We start from the raw sequence: 23,884 nt of genomic DNA on the forward strand, positions 1-23,884 counted from the left end.
CGGTGTCCCTGGATGATCCCTCCCTTCTACCCTCCCCCACCCCTCATTCTTGCTCCCAAAGCCTCTGCTCAGTCACCCCTCCCCCACCGCCTCTTTCACAGCTCCACTCAAGCCCCCTCCCCAATCCCTATGGGCCTTTTGGGCCCAGCGCTTTATCTTTGCACCTTATTCACGTACTGACCATTGTCTCCTGGCCTGACTCGCCCAAGGGGGAACCAGGTCCCCTAAGACAGAGCCTGGTGGGTGTCGGGCAGGTGCCAGGCCACGGTGGCCTGCTCGAGAGTGCTGGGTGTGGCGTCCCCTTCTGCCCGGCAGTCCCAGGGGGAGCCGTGCCCGAGGCCAGGGCCGGAGAAAGGACGACAGGAGAGCCAGGTGCAGTCCCTAAAACAGACTCTTTAATAACATTATGTCTTCACTGAAGAGCTTCGCTTTCCCACCCAGCGCCGGGCGGGGGCTGGCAGGGTCCGCTGGACCGACGGCCACGTGGGTCATCGCCCCGCGGCGGGGCACGTCCTGGTGGCCCCAGGGCCTTGGCGCCGCCCGTGCCCGGCTAGTAGAAGGAGTACTGGTTCTCCACTGCGCGCGTGCGGCCCCGGGCGCCCTCGCCGGGCCCGCCCTCCGGGGGCTCGTCGGCGCCCCCGCCCGCCGCCTCCAGCAGGCGCTCGGCGCTGTTGCTGCGGCTGCGCGCGCTCAGCGGGCCCTCGGCGGGGCGCGGGGCGCTGGGCACGGACGCCGCCGAGGACGACGAGGTGGACGAGGACGAGGCGCCGCCGGCCTCCGAGGGCGAGGCGGGCGGGCAGGCGGCCGCGGCGAGGCTGGAGAAGTAGTGCTGGCCGGCCGGCTCGCTCCAGCAGGCGGGGGGCGCGGGCGCGGCGCTGGGCGAGGGCCCCGGGTCTGCAACGGGAGACCGCGGACCTTCAGTGCCCGGCCCGGGCCCCTCGGCGCCACTTCCCCCAGTCCCAGTGTGCCGACAGGGACCAGAGACCCGGAGGAACCGGGTTGCCTGGGATTGAACAGGGAGCCGGGACTCGAATTCTGAGCTCCTGGCTGCAGCCCACCTCCCTGGTTAACTCAAGTCATGGGTAAAGGCACCCTCATCACACCCACAAGGCTTCCTTCCTCCAACAGCTCTGCCGCTGAGCCCCACCTGTGCAGGGATCTAGGGACTCCACCCACTTCCGTGATGCCTCCGCCCACTTCCACCTGCCGGGAATTAACTCAGGACAGGGAACCCGTAGGGCTGCCTCTCTCCAAACCTGATGGCCGGAGTTGCTCACAACTAAGACTTGGTGCTCATCCTGCAGGGGCTAGCAGGGCGGCAGCCGGAGGGTGATGCCCTCCCCCACTGCCCACATGTCTGTCTTCTTGAGCCTTGGCACAGGCCAGGTAGGGGCGTCTTACCAGGTGGGGGGCCCTGGGCCCGCACATAGCTGCGTAGGGTGATGTCTGCCGAGCCCCCTGACTCCAGTGGGATGGGGTGGGTGTGGAAGTGGCGAAGCATGTCCAGCACAGACTGGAACCACAGGTGCTGTACGTGACACTGCCCGTGGCCGTTCAAGGACAGGCGCAGGTGCTGTGGGCACAGATGGGCGTGGTCAGTGGGGGGGGTCCTGTACTGGCTACCTGCTTGGCAAGTGCCTTTGAAGGTCACTGGGAGGACCAGGTCTCACAGAGGCCATTTGGGGCTGTGTCAGAGCCGGGGCGGGGGGGCGGCCCTTACACATGAGCCCTATCTAAGAGGGAGTCACACCTGTGGGGTGGGTATGGGGAATGGGGGCAACAGAGCCAGGCTGGGACTGAAGGGAGCACACATTTATCCCACATTATGCCCTTCACATCCCCATCTTTAGTCTCCAAAAGCCCTAGAAGGTAGAGGTTACAGCTGCCATAGTAGAGACAGGGAAACTGAGACATAGGGACACAGGGAGGGAGAGACTCACCCATGGTCACAGGGCACAGAGCTCGGAAGAGAACTCATGTTTGGGTGATTCTCCCACCCTAGCAGGCTAGGGTTCTGCCCACTGTCCCTGCACAGGCAAAGCCCAGAGGGGTGGAAACAGTGCCAGGCTGGCTGGGGAGGAGTGACTGCACATGCTACTCAACTGTGTGCAGTGGGAGCACCTGAAGCACAGAACAGGGCTCCTTGGGCTTAGGGCCCACATGGGCCAGGCACCTCAGGGAAAGAGAGGAGCCACAGGGCTGTGGTCTCTAGTGGTGAGCCACAGATCTCTGCCTTCAGCCCTCTTTTGCTCCATATGTATCCCACAAGAGGAAGAGTGACTGTCTCTGGGGTGTGTGTGGCAAGAGGGGTGGTGATAGGAGGGTTTCAGGGTGTGCACAGGAAGGGGAGCTGGCCTAGCCGCCTACATAAAGGACAGAGAAGCCCTGGGAGGGAGGGGAGTGTTCCGTGAGTGAGTTCTGCCACTCAGCAGGGTCAGAAGTTGCCAGAACAGTGTGGGCAAAGCCTGGACCACTCACGGCTGCCCAGGGCAGGGACTCGGACCGAGAGGAACAGCACAGAGAGATCCCACCACAGCCTCAAATCTGGGCAGATCCTTTGGGGACAGAGGCCCAGGGCAAAGCTGGGCCCCAGGGAGTGTGTGCATCTCAATCTCTGGGAAAATGTTCCAGACATGTATTATCTGAAACAAGTAACTGCCTTGGAAGGCTGAGGTCTTCCTTCCCATGAGGTGTGCAAGCAGGAGGCCACTCTATTTCACCACTAACTCCTCCAACTCTGCACAGGATTCTGGACAGACACCATGTTCTGAGAGGGCACTAGCTGGGATGAGTTCAAAGTCTAAGGCTGGGTCTTGTTCTTGGAAGGAGAGGAGCCTCCTGCTCTACTTTCCACACCACACATCCCCCCTGCCACCACCGTGCCCCATGGTGGGCTGGGTACCATCCTAGTCTCTGGCTTGGGTGTGCATCAAATCCAGGCCCTCCGGGGAGGCTGCCTTGGGGCGGTGCTGGCCAAGAAGTAAACTCCAGGTCAGGCTGTCAGGGCTGGCATTAAGCGCTTGGTTGTCAGAGGAACTGGTAAGGGCAGCTGCTTTCCAAGGAGGTGTCCCTGGGGAGGTGTTGCCTTCTCCACAGTGGGGCCAACGCTGCCAAGGAGTGATGCCCAGGGAGCCCAGGGACGGCCTGGGTCGGGCCAGCCTGGGGTTGGGACACTGGCAACCAGAGCAGGCCTGAAACAGGGGTCCTGGGGTGCCCCCTCCTCCAGCAGGGACTGGCAGGAACCGTGTCCTGGGAGGAGCCGAGGCTGGGTCTGTTTCCTTATCAGAAACTCAGAATGAGGGGAGGAGGGGTTTGAGGTTCCTGCTGACTCTGGTCACAGTGTAACCCCCCCCCCCCACCGTCATTCGGCTTTCTGTCATGTTTTCCTTTGCTCCCGAGGTCGTTATTAGCATGCAGTGCCCTTCCTCGAGAGCCCACCACGTGGGTTCACAGTCATGCCTTTGCCTTGTCTGGACCACTCTGCCACTTGTCTTCACCTCAAGGATTCTCTGTCCATTGCACATCTCAGCTCAAGGTCCTCTTCTACTCTGGCAGGTGGGGTCAGGAGCCGCCCCGCTCCCTCCTCCTCTGCAGCCCACCTGCCCAGCCCAGCTCCTCCTCTCCTGCTTGTTCTGAACATGGGCTTGGCCTGGAGCTGGGGCCCAGGAGGGGCTGGTGAACCGAGCTGAGCAGGGAAGGAGAGGGGCTGTCTGGGGGTGGGTGGGGAAGGAGGGTGTTGTTTGACCGCAGCCGTGTACCAAGGTGGTTCTGGGTGGAGACCCTCAGAAGCCCCAGAGCTACGTGATCCCCAGGGCACAGGGTCAAAGTTAAAACCTTAGAAGGACCTGGGCCTCCTATGGGCTTGGCCACCACCAGCAGGTGACTTCCTCATCTGGATAATGGAAAAGCCATGTCTGGTGCAGACTGCAGCCCCTCGGAGAGGTGTGGGAGGGATGTGGGTGATTCAGACCATGGTGGGGGTAGGCCTGGCCCGTGGGAAGACATGCCATCTCTACACCCACGGAGTCTGCTCCCAGCACGGGTGCAGACTCAGGACCAGGGCCACTTCAGCTCCGCTTCCCCTGGGATTCCACTCCCGACTTGCCTTGGCCTTGCCCTGGAAGTTGAAAGTCAGCACGTACTCTCCGGGCCGAGTCTCACTCTGGCGGATCACGAAAAGGCCGTGGCTCCGGGGTCCGCCTGCCAGCACCAGCTGAGCTGCCTTGACTCGTGAGAGCGTCCCGTGGAACCAGGGGTAGTCAGAGAGCTCCAGCTCGGGCTCTGCCTCGGGCTCCGGCTCTGCTCCCTCTTCCCCTGGAGAGGGATGACAATGTGAAAGGCATGGGGGAAGAGACGGGCGGCAAATACACGAGAATGGGGATGCATCATCTTGTTGGCCTTTTGGATGTAAGATGCTATTTGAATAATTTACAGTGAGGCAGGGAGCTGACCCAACCCACTCAGCATATGGGGTAAATTGAGGCACAGAGAAGTGAAGGACTCTCCTGGGGTCACTCTCTAAGTCAGCAACAAACCTGGGAACAATTCAAGTGTCCTTGTCCCTGACCCCTGGTTCCGACCCTTTGCACCCCTTACTGTGAGCACTTTCTATTGAAACTGGGGCCCGGGGGAGGGGTCATACTCCCGGACTGGCCTGCAAAAGCCAGAACTATCAAGCTGCTGAGCAAAGGACCCAGTGGAATGAAATGTCATAGCTTCTGAGGCTCAGGGAGAGCTTTGGAGCGGCCTGTGGGTGCCTGTGGGCTGGGGTGGGGATGCAGGGAAGGGCAGAAGGGAAAGTGCAGTCCCACTGCACCTGGGTTATTGCTCTCGCTGCTCCCTGGGGACTCCAGGGTCTCCAGGAAGGTCTCCAGCGGGACATGGACCAGGGACTCCCCGACGGCATCTCGAGCTCGGCTGTGTGGGGCTGTCACCACGGCTGTCATTGTCTCTGGGGGCCGGGGCAGGTCCACTGCTGGAGAAAGTAAGAGGCACATCTGTCTGGCCATCTTTGAGTGACTGCCCCCTCTAATAACCCAGCCAGCTCCATCCCCACCTACCGTCTGTCAGGAGCTCACAGCTGCAGGAGGTCACACGGCTGGCCAGACAGCCTCCCCGGGCACAGGAGAGCTCAGTGTCTTCCTCGCTGTCCCTGTGAAGACAAGAAAGCTCAACTATGTCCTGCCATGGGATTTGCCAACCCGGATGATGGGCTGCTCACGGAGCCAGGCAATGGCTGACAGTTCCACGGCCAGTGTCAGCCCTGTCCTGCTCGCCTGGGTTTCTCTGCCTTCATGTCCCTCTGTCACACCCTCAGCTTGCTCTGTGGCCACCACGTGAATGAGTGGCCATAGGGAGTGGTCTCCAGGTGAGTGCAGCTCTCCTTGAGGTCACATGACCCCTGCCCCCAAGCCATGATAGGCTGGCCTCCTCCTGGGAGCCCATGGAGGCCCTCCTGTAGGGGCAGGCATAGTGGTGGGAGGGGCCTGGGCCGGCTCCCCTCCCTGCCCTGGGCCTTTGTCTCCCCATCTGTGCCAGCTCTAAAAGACCACAAAGTGGGATTTACCTTCACAGGGGCTGGGGAAACAGTTTGCGGAGCAGATGGCTGGGAGGGTGGCAGGGGAGGGATTATAACCACTTTGGGGATCGGGGGCCTGAGAGGTGCTCAGGACTTTAATTGTGCTTCCTTAAATGAAGCTGTTAATTAGAAAGCAGAAGCCCCTCCCCACCAGGGGCTTGGCTCACCCCATTAGCCAGAGGAGCTGCTGCCCAATGCTCAGCCAGCTGGCCTGCCTGCCCCTCCCACTCCTGGCCTCCGGATCTCTGCTGGATGGTGCAGCCAGCCTCCCTGCTGTTCCTCCTGCATGCGGCTGACCGGAGCTGCCCTCTGCTTATTACTCACCATGGCTCCCCACTGCCCCCGACGTACCAGCTTCTCACGCTCACATCAAAGTTCCCTGCTCATCAGCTCTCATTCTAGCCACTCGAAGGTCCTGACATTCCCTGCAAGTCCCAGGCTCTTGAACACTCCACATTCTTTGCTGTGCTGGTCTCTCTGCCCTCCTCCACCCCTGGCCCCCTCTGCCTGGCTCAGGCCCACCCTTTCTTTCAGCCTCAGAGAAGCTGGGCATCTCTCCCAGCATGCCTTCTCGGAGCCCCAGGGCTGGATCAGGGGCCTCCCCTCGCATCCCCTACCCCTGGCCCTTGGGGCTCACCCTACCATTACCCATCTTCTAGTGCTTTCAGCCTCCTCTGGGGTGAGGAAAAAACTTGATCCAACTTCCTTCCAGGTCTCCAACCCTGAACCTGCAGAGCAAGCCTTAACAGAGCCTGCTGGGAGTGGGGGCGGGGGCGGGGTAGGGTGCTCCTGGGCCTGCCCCTGCCTGGATTGGACTGCAATGAGGAGAGCCCATTTCTCCTGCTTAGCCCCTGCCCTCACCAGACAGTGGCTCCCTGTGAAGGCTGGACCAAGGGTACAGCCCAGCTAGGCCCCCCAGTCCGTCTACCCAGACTAGGGCCACTTGGGCACTCACCCGGGGTCCACACAGCCCTGGATGTCAGCCACCCACGAGTGCTTCTGCAGTGAGTCGATGGTCTCCAGGATGTACTCAGCTCCGTTCTCCACCTGGGGAGGGTGTGGCCGAGACTCCAGATCACCATCAGCACCCTCAGCAGGGGGCTCTAGACCCCTCCCCACGGGTGTGAGCAGCAGGGAGACAATGGGGTCACCACCTCAAACCCAGGATAGGGTCCCAGGGTGGAGCACAGCCCACATTCTTGCAGCTCCTTCCTCTGCGGGCCACCCCTTGGGACTGTGGGGATGATGTCCAGCCCTGCTGACTTCAGGTCCTCAGACCCCGGAAATGCGGCCTCCGAGAAGGCCACGCTGGCTGGGGAAGGGATGAGTGGCCCAGCAACCCCATCGCATGCCCTGGGGCCCCTGAAATGGGGTGGAAGGGTGCTACAACCCTCAGGTCTGTGAGGGGCCGGCTGGCCCAGCACTGAGTTGAGGGCTCCCAGGCCTTCATGCCTGGAACTCTGCCTCTCTGACCATGCCCCTAGGTTAAGCGGCTTCCAGAGGGGAAGTAGGGTGGAGAAAGCCCTGGCTGTGGGCCAGCCCCAGAGTGGGATCCTGGACATACATTGTCTCATGATCTCTACCCAGCAGCCCTGTGAAGGGAGACATAGGTTTTCCCCATTGTACAGATGAGAAGACTGAGGTTCAGAGAGATCAGGTAACTCACTAGAAGTCACACCAGCACTCAATGGCAGCGCTGGGACGTGACACCAGGACTCTCTAATGCCCAGGCCACAGGCTCTCAGCTTCTTGTCATGTGTCTCAGTTAAAGAGCAGTTGGACCTCCAGCATCTCAGAGCGGGGAGGGTCTTTGGAGACGGCCTTCAACCCCTCTCTGAATGGATGGGGAAATCAAGGCCTAGAGCAGGGCTGGCAGGTGATCTCCTTGGCCTCAAGGCTCCTGAGCATAATCAGAGACACAGCGGCCGCCCAGCTGTCGGGAGCGAGGCTCTGACCTGTCTCACCCAGAGAATGAGAATGCCAGGCAGGGAGGGGCTGTGTCCTGAGCCCCTGGCCTCGGGTGACTCAGGGTCTGGGGTTGGCAAACGTTTGCTAAATGAATAAGGGAGTTCATGACTAAACAAACAGGGACGAGTAAAAACATAAACCCAACTGGGAGCCTGGAGAGGAAGGGGCCTGCTCCAGGCAGCATCGGGTGGGCGGGACCAGGCCTCCTTGGGAACTTGGCCTCACAAACACCCTCTAATCCTCCAAGGAGGCACAGGGCCACAGGCCTGGCAGCCTGCAGCTGTGTCCTCAGCAACCCGAGCAGGCCACCCCGGCGACGTAGGGCCTGGGGAAAGGACAGGCTGCCCCCAGACCCACCGGAGTGCCTCCCCATCCACCCTCAGTGCCTTTGTGCCCTCTGTGGGATCAGGAGGGTCCCTACACTCAGGTGCTGGTGACAGGAGCATTTGCATAACCGTTGCAGGCTGGTGACCAGTTCCTGCACGTGGGGTGGGTGCGTGCTGGCTCCAGTGGGGGAAGGGAGGGAGGAAGTGAAACTCAGGAGCTTCACCAGGCCCAGGAGGAAATGGGAGCAGAGGGCCCCACACGGTGGACAACACCTGGGGCCCATGGCTCCGAAGCCCGGGCCAGGATCGCGTCCCAGCCATGTGCTTGACATCTGTGTTGGGTCCTGGGACCCCCACCCCCCAAACCCGGGTTCCCTTCCCCGGCCCTGCTGCTGGCCCTTTACCCTCACTCCCCCTACATGCCTCCCATGAGGGATCTGGGGGCCAGAGGTGGGGCTCACCTTGAGCACGAACGTGTTGTCCTTCTCTGGCATCTCCAGGGGCATGGTGGTGCGGACCTCCATGATGGCCGACAGAGGGATGCTGACTTTGGGCCTGGAGGCCTGGGAGGCCAGAGGAAGGGGCAGTGAGACAGTGGCCCCAGGGCCTCCTGAAATCCTCTCTCCCCTCCCTGCTCTCCCCCCTCTCACAGCAGCCCTCAGCTTAGGATGCCAGGCCGCCCTGGTACAGAGGTGTTCCAGTTCCCATTTCACAAATGGGTAAGTTGAGTTTCTGGAAAACAGAAGGACCTCCCCATAGTCACAAAGCAAGTCAGGGACAGAGCTGGCACTGACATGAGCCTCCCATCTTGGAGCCCTGAGGGGGTGAACTCTGCCCCAGCCGCCCTTTTGCCCAGCACGTCCAGCACACCCACCAGATCTGCGTTTTTCACATTTGTTACATTGACCCATAGTAAGAAATATATCTGACATTGTGACCCAGTACATATGCACAGGTAAAGATATCTCTGAAACACGTTTCACCAGACAGTATTCACCCTGACTATGAGTGATGGAGAGTGGTGTTTTCTATTCTATTCTATTTCATTAAAAAACAACAACAACGCTTGTCTCCCGCTTCAGGCTAGACTTCCCATTAGCACAGCTCTGGAGCCCCCCACCCGGAGCAGGCCTCCTGGAGCCGGGCAGGGCTGTGTCTCCAGGTGGAGGAGGGGTCAGTGTGAGGATTAACCCAGGTGAGCTGGCAGGACTCCTGGGGAGGGCTTCTCTGTGCCTAGCCCTCCCAGATCTGCCCTAAAGCCCCTGGCCATGGCCCAAAGGCCCCCTGGGGCTGGCTTGAGCCTGAGATTCCTGGCAGGGCTTGGGCTTTGGGACAGGGACTTTCTTAAGAGGAAAGGGAAGGGCTGTTGGGTGGGCAGGCGGATGAGAGTTCCTGGCAGCACTGGCTGCCATCCAGCAGGCACAGGGCTGGGCTTGGAGCGGTGACGGTGGGGCCTGGCTGACCATGGTGGGTCATTGCACCGGCCAGCGGGCAGGGGGCCATGGCCCTGGAGTGGGTGGAGCAGACAGGTCTGCAGTGAAGGCCTGGACCGGGGACCGCAGCTGGGCTCCTGTTGGCCAGAGGTGCCAACTCCTCTGCCTGGCGTTTGAGGTCGGGTCAGTCCTGGCTCAGCTGCCTTTCATCTTGCTCCAGCTCACTGTTCTTGCTTCCCTGGATGGAGCCATCAGGCTGTTTCATGACCCTAGGCCTTTGTTCCCTCAGCTCAAGTCTCCAGAAATGCCTGTTCTGGGGTTCTGGCACCTGGTGCTGCCTAAGTCTCTCCTGTTTGGGGTTCCCAGAGCTCATGCCGTTGAGGTTTACCATCCAGTCTGGCAAATACCAGTTTCCTGGTGGTGCCCCAATGGCAGGCAGGCTGCATCATTGCTCCCTGGGTCCCAGCACTGGCCTGGCCTAGAGGTACGAGGGGACCTGGAGTCGAGACTTCTCCTGTAGGGTGAGGGAGAGGGCAGGAGGCCAGAGACCTGACTCATGGGGCTCTCTGAGGGGGCAGTCTGAGGACCCCGGAAACAGCCCCTGAGCCTGCAGACCCCAGGCTTCCATCTGCTCCAAGGGTGCTGCTAGGCCCCAAGAGAAGGAGGAGATCAGGACTACGGGTGAGGAAACAGGACTAAAAGGCAGTGGGGGTGTCAGCAGGGGTGCCCCGTGGAGCTCATGCCCCCTAAGACCAAATTTATTTGGGAAACTGGACCTGAGACCTCACCATGGCAAGCTGTCCCTTCCCACAGGGCTCACTCCTGAATTCACAAGCGTTTGCATGAAAAAAGGAGGGTCTGAGGCCAGATCAGGGGTAGGAACCCACCTGCCTTTCTCAGAGGTTGGGCAAGTGACCCCTCAGGAGGCCTGCCCTCTGCTAGCAGTGAATGGTGGACTCAGGAGGGACTGACAGAGAGGCAGCTGCTGCAGCCCCTCCCTGGAGGGCAGCCGGCGCCGCTATTTACAGCTGGGCATCTGTGGCTGCCACTCAGGGCCCGGAGGCGTGGAAGCCCTGGGCCTCTGCCTCTGCCCTTTGGGTGACCCTAGGAAGGCCCCGCCCCACTTCCCACCCCTCACTGGGCCTCCAGCTCCCTGTCGGCCAGCCGTGGATCTGGGCTTAGTGGTCTGTGATTCTCTCAGGGACCTAAAATTGGGGGCCTGGGCAGGCACAAAGCCCTTGGGAAGTCTGGGGATGCTGGGACTTGGGGAGAAAGCTCTTTGGAGAGTACATGTGTCCCTGGGAAGTCACCTCTCCTGTGGCTCATGGACACCGTCCTGAGAAGCCCACATCCTGCACCTCCCATGGAAAGAGGCAAGGAGGAGCATCCAGAGTCCTGACAGCCTGGGAGATGGAGAGAGAGGAGAGACTCAGGGTGACTAAAGGCATCGGGATGGAGTGGCCCAGAGGTGGGTGGGGGCTCTGGGTGGTTCTTGGGAGGTGCCCCCAGCTTCCACACCAGTACACCATCCCACCTTTGCAAACCTCCCAGTGCACAAGGAGCTCCCACCTCCATGCTCCTTTCATTCCCAGGACCACCAGGATGGCAGGTATAATTAGCCCACCTCCGCCACCCACCAACTGTGTGACTGGGCAGGCCACATTCTGAGTTTTCGTTTATTTTCTCTTCTATGACCTGGGGACCACGATGCTCACCTTGCCTGAGTACTGGGAGGACGAGGGCTCTTAGAAAGTTGGCACTATTGTTAGAGTTATTCCCTCTTTCCAGACAAGGCAGCTTTGCCACCCTGGAGGAGACCCAAAGCTGCCGCTCCCGGAGCTCTGACGTCGCGCCCCAGAGAAGGCGGAAGGCAGGTACTCTCAGGTGAGCAGCAGTGCTGGTGACAGCCAGGAGCTTAGCTTTTCAAACCCGGGCTGGACAGGGGCCACCTGGGCAGGGGCTGGGCTGGGGCCTGGGAGCCAAGCTGGGGACAAGCAGGTTCCCACCAAGCCAGATGCACACTTCCCGCAGGCCCTCTCTAAGTGTGCCACTGTCACTCCGTGCTCCAGCCCCACAGCCCTCCTCTCTGGGAGGCTCTGGCCACTTAGGGGTCCCAGGGGAGGAAGAGGCAGCCAGGCTCTCCGGCATCACCAGGAACAGTATCCTGGAACCCCTTCTGTAGCCAGGAAGCTCTTCTGACACCTCACAGGTGGAGAGAGAGGGCTTGAAGGGTGACTTGTCCAAGAGGCAGAGGAGGTCCCCTGGCATCCCAAGCTCCTAACACTGAATACTCCATCCGGCCAGTTAGATCTGGCAGCGCGTTCCCCGAAGCCAGCCCCTGTCCCCGCCACCCGGCACCTATGCCCCTCTTGCAGTCCCCCCAGTTGGGGGTGGGCACTCACCTTGGGCGGCACGAAGAACTCAAGGCGGAAGCGCTCGCCCGCCACGGCCTTGCGCAACAGCAGGCGACACTTCTGCCACTGGGCGGCGCCCCCGGGGCCCGCGGCCGCGTCGTCGGCCACCATGAAGCGCAGCGCACCCTCGCGCTGGATGTCCACCAGCTCCACTTTGGCTGCCAGCGTCCGTGACAGCCGCAGGCGCCGCGTCCACTTGTCGCGCGGCTCGGCCGGGGGCTCAGCGGCTCGCGGGGCGGCGTCGGGCTCGGGCGAGGCGCGCCGGTGCCACATGTCACGCACGCCGTCCACCACGCACAGGCTCATGTTGCGCAGCGAGAAGCCCTTGCGGACGCGGGCCTTGGCCGCCGCCTGCGCGGACACGTCCTCGGAGCTCCGCGAGTGTCCGTACGACGCGGCCTTGAGCGCCGGGGGCCCCGCCGGCCCGGGCTCCATGGCGTCGGGGTGCTCGGGCGCCGGCCCGGCCACCAGCACGCGGCGCACCTCCTCGCCGAACACGTCCAGGAAGTTGGCGGCGAAGTGGCGGGAGAAGGAGGCCCCGGCGTCGGGCGTGTCGTAGGCCGGGTTGTCCCGCAGGAAGCGGCAGAACTTGTGCGCGAAGTCCACGGCGGCCGCCTGCGCGTGCAGCTCACAGAACTGCCGCCAGTCCGGGACCGGGACCGGGACTGGGGCGGCGGCGGCGGCGGCGGCGGGGCCTGGGGCGGCACCATTCATGGCTCCCGTCCCATCGCAGCCCGCGGAGGCTGCGGGCGAGAGGAGCCAGAGAGACTTCTGATCTCCGTCCAGAGCGCCCACCTGTCCCCTCTCCTGCCCCCCTCCTCCAGGGCTGGTCAAGCCTTTCCGAGCAGCGCCAGCATGTGAGGAGGACAACCAGGGAAGATGTGTCTGCAGGAGGGAGGGGACACCTCCTTCACCCCTACTTCAAACAGCAGTCTCAGGGAACCCCAAAGTCATTCCTGGGGCTAGGAAAGGAGGCTGAGATGACAGGTGCCTTGAAGTGGGGTCCCCATGAGCCCCCAGTGAACTAGCTTGCCTAAGTAACCTCTTCTGAGGGTCCCCAAAGCCTGGTGGACAGGAAGAAGTCATGTGCAACCCTCTCGGCTCTGCCTCTGAAACACACCACGAGCTTCACCTCTCCTCCACTCCTTGCCACCCAGGGACCCACAGAACCCCTCTCCTGCCAGCAGTACTTTAGCAGCCTCTTCACTGGTTCCCAGAAATCTGACCTCACCTCCTATAGTCTTTTCTCCACACAGGAACCCAGCCATCATTTCTAAAACATAAGACAGATCAGGCCTCCCTCTGCTCAGAGTCTTGCCACTCCACTGAGAGTAAAAGTCATTCCTACCCATGGTCCCCAAGGCCTCACATGATCTGCGTCCATTTGATTTTCTGAGTTTATCTCCTGCCACTCTTCTCTTTGCCCACGCTGCTCTGGTTGCACCTGGGTCCCACCCCAGGGCCTTTGCACTTGTGATTTTCTCTTGCACTTGCCTGGAATGTCCTTTCCCCCATACTCCCTCCCATCCTTCAGGTTTCTGCTCAAATATCATCCTGTCTGATAGCTTTCCTTGACCACCAATCTCCTCACAATGAGAAATTCTCCCGCTCCACCCAACGCTGGTATCTGTGCCCTTTGCCAGCTTACTTTTCTCCGCAGTGCTTATCCCCATCTGACATACCATTTATCCACTTACTTGGTTGTGCTGACTCCCCAGTCCCCACCCTGCAACCCTCTCCTGAGAATGCTAGCTCCACAAGGGAGGGGTTTTAACAGTCTTAAAAAGTCTGTGTCCCCAGTGCTGGGCACATGGCAGATGCTCAGTACACACGGAATGAATGAATGAATGAACAAATGAATGTGTTCAGCACACCAGGCATGTCACAGCTGTCACTGCCTAAGCCCTCACACAGAGCCTGAGAACACAGAGCTTGTTAGTGGCAAGCCTGGGATCCTTATGCTGACTCCAAGACTTGGGGTTTACCTCCCAGTGTAAACCAGTATGGCCAATTTTTCCTACTGGCATGGAAGGTGCTCCCCATCACAGTGCACTGCCTGTTTTACTTGTGGTCCCACCTCCTGGAATCCTGCCCCCTCCAGAGCTCCCATCCAAATGGGACCTTCTTGAAGAGCCCCAGTCTGGGCAGTCCTGCTGTCTCCTCATCCCAGCATCCTCCTCCTCCCCCCAGGTCCCTCCATCCCTACTCACTCCAGATTGCCAAACTGCTTGGGGTGTGTCTAGTCACCTGGGCCCTTGCGTCCTCATCCCCCAAGGTGGTCATCACCTCTGGGGGCACAGGCCCAGCCATTGTGTTTATGCATCTCACCCTCAGCAGACCAGGGTGAAAATTACCCGTGGAGAAGTGGGTGCCAGATGGGAGACAGACATGAAACAGACACCTGGAACACCCTAAATTGGCACCTCGCTAGAGGGACACACAGGAGGGAACTGTGTCTAGGGGACACACTGTCTAGGGGAGCCTGTCTGCAGGGGCTGGCTGATGTAGGGGAACTGGAACAGGGGTCATGCCCTCGCCCCAGGATCCCCACAATTCCCAGCATGGCCCTTCCTTCGCAGCTCCTGGGAGTACCATCTCATCTCTCCTCTGGGATCCAAACTCCGTAATTAAACATTGGGTAAAAATAGTTGCCCACTCCTATGAGATCATCTGCGAGGCTTCTGGGCCATGGAGCACTGTGGGAATTCCCTCTCACCTTGGGGCAACCTCGGCCACCCATCTGCAGTCAGTAACCACAGGACAGCCCTAGGCAGGAAACAGGCCACTTGATGAGACCACTTAGCGCGGAGGACAGTTTTCCAAATCAGCAGGTCTCATCAGAGATTCCTGCCCAGGGTATTGCGGAGAGAGTAGCAGGGAGTTAGGAGGGTTTCCTGGAGGAGGTGGGGCCTGCACTGGGCTCCATGCTGCCAAAGAGGACAAAGAGCAACCTCCCTGCAGGCATGAGTGGTAAGCTGGAGGCAGAAGTATCAGGACATGGGGGAGGGGTTGGGGACATGAGAATAGGGCTGAGGCACCATGCGTTGGGCTCCTGCTCCTGCTGGGCCTTCTTCTTGCTCTGTTCTTCCTTCTTTCTTCATCTGGCTAACTCCTACTCATCCTTCAAGAATGAATCCAGGGGCCACTTCCACCTGGAAGCCTTCCCTGACCTCCCCCTGCCTCACTGCATGTGCCTCCTCTGAGCTCTCACAGTTCCCTCCTGTGTGTCCCTCTAGTGAGGTGCCAATTTGGGGTGTTCCAGGTGTCTGTTTCGTGTCTGTCTCCCACCTGGCACAGGCACTCCTCGGGCGGGCCTAAGTCATATGCCAGGAATGGGGGTGGGGTGGGGGGGAGACCCTGCAGCTATGCTTGTGAGGCCCTGTCCCTGTGCTCCAAGCCCATCCCAGCAGGGCAGTGCTCCCCACAGGGGCCATCTCTCTCCCCTATTCCACGGAGGCAACCACAAGGGTCAAGATGAGGTGACAGGGCAGCCTGGGAAGGGCTAGCACTGGAGCCAGCAGCAAATGTGGACACCCCTATTTGACATAATTCTGCCCCACATAGGGCAGGTGGGGGCAGGGAAGAAGCCAGTCCCAGTGCCGCGTCCTCAAGCATCAATCCCTGTCCCTTCCCACTCTTTCTGCTGGTTGAGAGTATTCTTGCCAAGATGGGGCAGAGTGGAAAGACAGGACCTGGGGGAAAGGCTCTCCCAGCTAGGCCTCATTGAAGGCAGGGGTGGAACTCAGACAGGGATCTACCAAGGGTAGGGTGGCTACGGCCATGTCCTCGGCAGGACTGGCCCGGGAGGCACTGAGATTGGGTCTGCCTTGACCTTCCCCCTCTCGCCTGCCTGGGTCACTCGCTGGCTGGCTGGGAGCCTATGGGGGCATGATGCCCAGCACAGCAGCCCTCACTGTCCTTGGGGTCCAGCTGGGGCTACACACAAGTGGCAGGGGTTGTAGAGCCAGAGGTAAAAGCCACGGGAAGCAGGGCCAGCAGGGAGCCCCGGCCCTGGTTACAGGTGGGGAGACTGAGGCCCAGGCATGGCTCTCTGTGAAGGGGAGGCTGCAAGCCACAAGGAAGAGGGCTCAGCCCCAAAAGGGGCAAGGGTGTGCTGTCCCCAAATGCCCTGGGGGCCAGAACAGGGGATGAGACTGAGTGCAGGGACTTGGCTGACCTGGGCTCCAGGACTGACCCCACTGCTCTCTGGGTGAGGGACGTTGGCCACAACTCCAACCTCTGGGCCTCAGTTTGTTCACTTTAAAAATGAGGAAGAGGGGCAGCCCCTCCCTGAAAGGACAGCACAGGAAGTGGTCCCTGCAGTGTTATAATCCATGCGTATCCGTGGGCAGGGCCAGGGCTCCCCAGACCTCTGGGTGGAGCCAGGAAGTGTCTCCAGTGTGACACCCAATCAGCCCACAGACCCAGATGTGGGCAAAGCAGAGCCTCAGGGGGAGGGCAACCCAGAGGTACCAGAAGCAGGCATCCGAACTCACCCAGCCCCCACTGTCTGGGCTGGCCTGGAAGGTCTACGGATTGAACCCAGCTGGCCGTGGGCTCTCCCTCCTCCGGTGGCTCCTTAGGAACTCCCACTTCTGTCTTTGCCTGTGTCACTCTCCTGGGGCCCCACAGTCCCCCCAGGGGTGGGACCAGGGGCAGGCAGGAGGTTGCCTCTCATCTTCACAGGATTCTTCTATGAGGATGAGGGTGGAGACAGAGGGACCCTCCCGCAACTCCACTGGGTCTAGGGGTCAGGTGGTAGCCCCTCAGGGACCCTGGATGGGCAGACCACCCTCCCCAGTGCATCACCCTGGGGTTTTTCCAGGCTCAGCCGGGCTGTCTGCCTTGCCCTCCTGAAAATATGTTTTTTGCTTCCATCTTTCCAGGGTCAGAGGGCAATGGATGGGGCTTCAGGGAAGCAGGGCAGAGGATAGGATGGGGAGGGGAAGCCTGATCAAGTCCCTGCCTGTTGCCTTTCCAAGCCCTGGGCTCTCCTAACTCCTCTGCCAAGAACCCAGACAGGAGAATCCCCCACCCCACCCCCATCCAGTTAGATGCCTGGAAGAGGGGGTGGCTGGCCTTCCGGTGGTAAAAATAGCACTGACAATTGGAAAAGGAAAAAAAAAGCCAACCATCAGCCCCCAGTGGCACGCAGTTCCGGACCCCATGGCCAGGTCATTCCTTAAAATATTAATGAGGCAGCCTAGCCACCCCGCTAATGGACCGGCGACCAATCGATCCACCACGCAGTGGGCAGTGGCCTGGAGGGGTGGGGAGGCAAACCAGCACGGCCCACACCTGCAGGGACTAGGGGTGGGGGGATGTGTTCTCAGGAGCCCCAACTGGAGCTGGCCTCCCCATCACAGGAGGCAACTGACCTCCAGGGAAGGGAAGGAGGCCCTACAGTGCAAACTAACCACCCAGCACCCTGAAAGGCTGTCCCCCAGGTGGGAGACAGGACCTGAGTGGCATCCTCCACTGCCAAGATCCTGGCTCTTTTCCTGCACCCTCACTCAGCTTTGTGCTCAGAGAAGCATCCAGACGACCAAGTGCAGGAAGGGGCGGTGAGGGCCATTAGCGGGGGCTCAGCAGAAGGGCTTCCTGGATGGGGAAACTGGGGGGCATCCCAACACAAGAAGAAGAGACAAGGCCTCTCTTGGCCCCTCCCTGCCCTCCTGGAAGCCAGCCCCAACCAAGCTCACTGATGGCCTCTCCTCTGGGCTTCTCAGGACCACTGGTCTGGCCCCACCCACCTGACCCTGCCCTTTACAAGGAAGGCTCCTGGCTGCCCTCCTGGCCTCTGTGGGACCATCCCTCCAGGCCCCTCTCTGCACCCTGCCCCCTGCAGGACACCGACACCCTCGGGCAGGCTGTTCCTTCAGCCAGGACTGTCTTCCTCCCCTGCAGACAGAGGCACAGAGCACACAGGGCTCATTCTGTTTCACTGTTGGTACTCAGGCATTGGTTCTTAAGTCTACTCTCTACCCCAACCCACCCTCAGAAGTGTCCTCACAGGGCAGGCTCTGAACCAAAGCTTCCTGTGAGAACGAGATGTGGCTGGAATTCCCCGACCCTCCCCACCCACAATATCTGCGCTCGGCCCATGACCCTGGCAGGAGGTAGAGGTGGGCATGATTTCTGGTCTTAATACTCTTCAGCTGGCTGGGACTTCGCTGTAGAGTGGGTGTGGGGAGGAGGGTGCTCTGATTAGTGACAGGGACAGGTGCAGACTAAGAGCCCCTGGGACTCTGCCCCTGTCAGTGCAGGGGGTAGGGGTGGGGGCAAGCACTCAGGTGGTCCTGGCTTTTCTGAGCATCAGTTTCCATAGCTGTAAACTGCTCACCCATGCAGACCTGCCTGCTTCATGGTCCAAGGCCTGTGCTAAGGAGCATCGCTGGGAGGTGGCTGCTAAAGCCTGGTAGAACAGCTCTGTGCCCCCGCGTCTTTCACACAACTCCCAGTCTTTGCCACTGTGGGAAGGGGGAAGCCCTTCTGCTGAGCCCCCTAGCTTTCACTGATGCCCCTAACCTTGACAAGCCCTGCTGGCTCTGGGACCTGCAGACCCTCAGTCCCAGGCGACCCCACAGCTGCATCCAACAGCTGCTCCCATCACAGGGGCCCCATGGCCGGGGTGTCTCTCCACCTCCACATCTGATCATTTGACATATGGGACAGCGGGGTGGGAAAAGCCTGAAATATGGAGCCAGGTTGGCTGGTTTTGAATCCCAGGTCCTCTGCTTTCTAACTGTGTGACCTTGGGCAAGTGACTCAGCCTTCTGGGGCCTCAGTTTCCTCATCTGTTAAAACACAGGGTGATAATAGCACTGACCTCAAAGGGCTGTCATGAGGATTAAATAAGTAATTTGTTTAAAAACCAAAGCTCCTCTGTTTCTACTTCCTAAACATCATGTTCATTCCCTCTTTTCCTCCCTCTGCTCTGCGCGGAAGGCTGTAGGGGCTTCCTCCTGGGCCTCCCTATTTCTCACGTCCCCCCAGCCCCTGACAAATCCAGGCTCCACAGTGTGGCCAAGGTCATCTTTCTAGAACTTATATCCAATTGGGCTATGCCCCTGTTTAAAACCCTTCTCTTACATCTTCCTGGTCAGGAAGAGAGGATTCTCCCGTCGTACAGATGAGGAAATGAGGTTCTGGCAAGAGAGGCGACTGGCCCACCTTTCACTGGATTTGTGCTGGACTCCATGCTGGTGGGCCCGGGGCTACAGAACCGGCGAGATGGGGAGTGCAGAGCCGAGGTTGGATCTGTCCCTTTCTGTAGCACTTACTACTCCCAGCAGGGTTCTGTCCCTGGGGAGCTTTCACTCTGAGGGCACAGTGGGGGGACCCAGGCCCTGCCTTGGGAAAGGAGATGCTCATCTTCAGAGGAGGGGGCACTCTGATAGGCTGGAGGGGAGGGGGATCCAGGAAGTAGATGTCAGATGGGCAGGGAGTGAGACCCAGGACAATAAGCTATGCCAGGGCCTGGGGGATCAGGAGGGAAGCCTATCTTCCTTCAGGAGCACCTGGTGCTGGACAGTTCCTGGACAGGCTCTATAGGTGGAGAACAGGCTGGGATGGCTCTAGCTGCACTGGCCCTGCCCTCCTGGGGTTGCAGAGCAGACGCATGTCCTCTCCAGCCTTGGCCTGAGCCTCACAGTCTCTCTATCTCTTTGGGTGTCATGGATGGCACCTAGGCCCTGATTCATATCCCTCTCAGACCTCTTCGGGCCCTGCCCAGCTCCCAAAACCTGTCGGACACCCCCTTCAACTCTCACCACTTAGCCTACCAGTCTGCCTTCTGGTTTTTTCATGACACACATACCAGTGCCTCCTCTCAGTTCTCAGTATCCCAGAACTCTGGGTCCTGCTGATGCTTATAAAGCTTCCCTGGGCCTTTCTCCAAGCAACTGAACTCCCAGCCTGGCTGATCTCCAGCCACCTCAAACTCACCACATCCAAGTTCTAACACACCCTCTTCCTCCAAACCCTGCTTGTCCACTGCTTGGGGTCTTAACACGCAAAATCAGCATTGCTCCACCTGCAACTCTGTCCCAGAAGCTGGCAGGCCCCTACTCTGTCCTGTCCCCGTCTCCACCCTGGCTCCCCACCCCACCTCTCTGCAACACCACATGGTTTGTAGCCTGTCTTCTCCACCAGACCCTGAGCCCCCAGCTGGGTTTTACTCCCCACCTCCAGGGTGAGCCCTAGACACAAAAGGCTGGAAGTATCTGGAGAACAAAGCCCAAACCCTGCTTCACCCAGAGGAGCCAAAAGGTGCTGTACTCCCACACACGGCTCTGCCCAGATAGGTGTGGGCCGTGACTTCCTCTCCATGTTGAAGAGTCACCCCTGTTCTCCCCTGGGACCGAGCACGGCCCATAAAAACAGACCCACCCAGGTGAGGGGGTAAGAGAAACCACCCCAAGTTCCAAAGCTGCCACTGCCCCTCTGGTCCCATGTGGACAGTGAGCAGCAGGAAACGAGGCTCCGAGAGTGGCTCAGAGAAATGGTTTGGAAGCCTGGCTTGTTGGCTGAGTGACTTTGGGCAAGTCATTTCACTTCCTTGAATCTGTTTCCTTCTCTGCAAAATGGGGATAATAATAGTACTAAACCCACAGCGTGTTGTGAAGCGTACATGAGAAAGAGCACAGACGCCTTTACTCTGGCATGAGTCAGCTCGAAACCAAATGCTCAGTTGTAGGGGTCCAGGCTCCACCTGGGTGGGGGTCCCAGCTCCTGGCAAAGCCCACCCTTGGGTGTGCATGTGTGGGTTCTCCCTAGGAGATCCACAAAGTTGGGGGAGGGGTTTAGAAACTTTAGACATTTTTCACAAGGGGAAGTAAAGCATATGCATTAACTCTTGATGGCTTAGGTCCCTTCAGTCATCCCGCATCAGAATCTCTTGCCCATCTCATTCACTCACTCTAGAGGGGAAGGGGACTACAGGAAGGCAGCTTGTGGGAAACTGCCTCTGAGACCCCTATAAACACCCTGAACCTCACCATTGCCCCCACTCCCAGACGTCCCCCCAGAGTTCTTACAGCTGAAAGGTTCTAGGTCACTCCCAGCCAGTGGCTTCCTGGATGGAGCAGGGAGGCCAGGATGGAAGAGATTTGTTCAAAGTGGGGGGAGTGGAGGTCAGATCACACCTCCCAACAGAGGCAGCCAAAGCCTCTTAGGGAAACAACCCCCTGGCTCTTCCTGCCCTCTCAGAGCTGCCCATTCACCATGCTCAGCCATCTGCATTGGAGGCAGGCAACCCTGGTCACCCAGCTAGGAGGTAGGCAGCACCACCCCCATTTTACAGGGTAGATAATGGAGGCTCCAAGGGCAGATGTAGGGTTCAATCCAGGTTTGAATCCCAGCCCTGAGGCTCTCCCCTGCACCAACTGGCTTCTGAGGCTGTCCAGTCCACTTTGTGCGACTCCTGAGGGGTCATAGTCACTGCAGACTTCTCCCCATGAAGACCTCAGTTCGTGGGCTGCCCGGACGAGTCCTGCCTCTGCCGAGCCTTGGCCCGCTGGACTGGCACGGTGCCGGGCCCCGCGCTGCCCGCAGGTTCATCAATGGCCGAGGCCCTAAGGGCCTGAATGGAGGGCATGAACCCGCCCCTTCTTAAAGGCACTGGCCTCTGGGGCACCCTCAGCGATCCTCCCCACTACCGAGGGCTGCCGGAGAGCTCCCGGGGTGGGCGGGTCGAGAATGGAGACCGTGAGAAAGAAGGCCTGGGCCAAATGGAGGGCGTGCCGGCCCGGCGACTGTGCTCTGGATAGGGTCCCTCCTCCCGTGGCCCTCACCCTCATTTCAGTTTGGCCTTCCGCCCGCCCGCGCAGCCTAAGGAAGAGACCCCAGCACTCCACTCCCCAGACCCCAGCCAGAGACCCCTCCTCCAGGGGGCCCGCTGCGCTCGTCCCACCGCGGGGCCTGGGCCCTAGGAGGGGGCGGGGGCGCAGCTGCTCCGGAGGTGGCTCGGCCCCTCTCGCCACTCTCTACCGGCCCGGGATGGGGGTCGGGGAGTCGATCCCCGCCGGGGGCGCATCTCCTCCATCGCGCTCCCTCCCACCCGCGCACACAAAGACAACACGCGCGGACCGGGGCGCGTGCGGCAGCGCTCCCCGGGGCAGCCGTGAGCACACACACGCACGCCCTCAGGGACGGATAGGGTCTTGGGTGATGGACTGGGGAATGAGGGAACTGAGGACAAGCAGGCCGTACCTACAGGCGCGCAGCTGCGGCCGGGCGGGCCGGGGCGCCGGCTGAGCGCTGCCCGGACCGCGGCCGGGCTCCAGGGGCCCGGAGGCTCATGGCCCGCGGCGGGTTCGGGCTCCCTCCGGCCGGGAGCTGGCGTCGGCGGCGGCTCCTCCCTCCGTGGTCCACAACCTCGAAGGCTCGTGGCTCTCTCCTTGCTAGCCCAGCGCGGCCCCGGCTCGGCTCTCCTGACGGCGGATCCCCGCGCGCTCCGAGCCCAGCCCCGCGCGGCGCGCGCCCCCCCTTCTCCCCCTTGTAACCCCCGCCCGCGCGGCGCGCTCCTTCCCGGCCCCGCCCCCATCCGAGCCCCGCCCCCCCGCCTCGCGCTGCGCCGGCCCCGCCCTCTCCGCGCCCCTCGCCCTCCCCGGAGCCTCTTCGGCGCCCGCCGCTAGTGCTCACACTGCCTTCGGGTGGCCGCAGTGGCGGCGTCTGGGCGGCCGAGCCCTGGGGCCCAGAGGGGCTAGGAACTGGCCTGCAGCCACCCCATTTGGGGGAAGTATCCGTGGCTGCCCCGTCTCGCGGAGCGGGCCCTAGGCCAGGAGCCGGAATCCCCCTGCGCGGAGGCGTCCCCCGGAGCCCGGTGTGGTGGCTCAGTGGGTGGCCTGAGTAGTGGGGTGTATGGGGCGTGGGCGTCCGTAGGCGCCGGGCGCCGGGCGGAGTCCTAGACCCTCCGGTGTGGGGACAATGGGAGTCTCAAGGAAGCCCAGATGTCGCAACGGGGGAAGTCGACGTCTGGTTCTCATAAATCCCGAAGACGAACACCACGCCCCCTCTCCCCAGGGCTCCCGATGCTGGAAATTGCCCCAAGGCTACAGGGGAAGACCTGAGCACGGTTCCCACCTCCCCATCTTCACAGTGATGGGGAGACTGATGCCCATCCCAGGGAGGTCTTCAGAGGTCACACGGTGCTAATGGGGGAACACAGCCCTGTCTTCCTCACCCTTGCTCCGTTAGGTAGCCCCCAAACCCTGGGCATAGGTGAGGACAGATCCCAATGTGACTAAGAAAACAGGCTGCTGCTGGCCCTTGTGGGCGCTTGTGAACTGACGCCTGTCGAGCTGGGGGCCTCCAGACTTCCCAGAAGAGATGGAGGGGCTCCAGCAGGCCTGGAAGGCTCCCAAGAGGAACGGAGGGCAACAATGTGAGCAGAAGTGTAGAAGGCTGCTCAGAGATCAGACCTATTGCTTCTGGGGAGAGGTGGGGGGTGCCAGGCTCCTCCCCTCTCCCTTCTGGCCCTCAGCCCCCACAGGCAGTTAGATCAGCTTCTCTCTGCCTTTGCTAAACCCTCTGCAGCCTCACTTGTGGCCGTTCTATGATCAGCCTTGGTCTCCCTGCTAACTGGGTGTGCCTCCATCTGTTACCCTCCCCCCCCATAGTGACCTCTGACCTTTGTGGATGAGCACTTTAACCTTTCCCAAAGCCATTTTACATCTCTAATTCCCCAGGAAGCAGGACAGGCAAAGAAGGGTTTTTATCCCAGTCTTGTGGATGGGAAGGGTGGGGCCTGGAGAGGAGCCACGGGTTGATGAAGGTGGAGAGACTGGCTGGGAGTCCCTCTCCTGCTGCCTATCAGCCCTCGGATGCCCTCCACTGGTGTCCCCACGCAAGGCTTGCACTGAAGCAAGGCCCTGGTACCTAGCCCCTTCCCTTCCACACAGACCGGCTGCTCTCTTGGCAGGATCTGGCTAGCAAACACTTAATGAAAGCTTAGATGCGGACCAGCCATCTATTGGAGCTGCACAGAGGCCTGGACATCTGGCTGGGAACCAGGAGGCCTATGGATGGGGCTGGGAGGGGTGTGGGAGTGTGGGGTGGGTGGGAGGGTGACTGCCCATGGAGTGAGAGAGAGGGAGGGTCCACACTGGGTGGCATGGCTGTGGACCATTCCCCACCCCCGACAGCATGGCCCCCAGTGGACTA

General features: G+C 60.6%; 1 protein-coding gene across 2 annotated transcripts; it reads right to left on the reverse strand.

The window, feature by feature from the left end:
• Positions 1-383: 383 nt before the first annotated feature.
• SH2B2 (SH2B adaptor protein 2) lies at positions 384-22,211 on the reverse strand. 2 transcript variants are annotated; one of them, XM_072943147.1, is made up of 9 exons: positions 21,936-22,211; positions 11,708-12,462; positions 8,334-8,435; positions 6,534-6,625; positions 5,061-5,152; positions 4,817-4,975; positions 4,106-4,314; positions 1,402-1,573; positions 384-894 (listed from the first exon to the last, which is right to left on the reverse strand). In XM_072943147.1, the coding sequence occupies exons 2-9, from the start codon at positions 12,431-12,433 to the stop codon at positions 551-553; spliced, it is 1,896 nt and encodes a 631-aa protein (XP_072799248.1). In that variant the 5' UTR covers positions 12,434-12,462; positions 21,936-22,211; the 3' UTR covers positions 384-550. The 2 variants fall into 2 exon arrangements, with proteins under 2 accessions (XP_072799248.1, XP_072799247.1); XM_072943146.1 differs by having other exon boundaries at positions 21,932-22,211.
• Positions 22,212-23,884: the final 1,673 nt, after the last annotated feature.

This window comes from Vicugna pacos, chromosome 18, assembly GCF_048564905.1.
Source record: "Vicugna pacos chromosome 18, VicPac4, whole genome shotgun sequence".
In the NCBI taxonomy this organism is placed as follows: Eukaryota; Metazoa; Chordata; class Mammalia; order Artiodactyla; family Camelidae; genus Vicugna; species Vicugna pacos.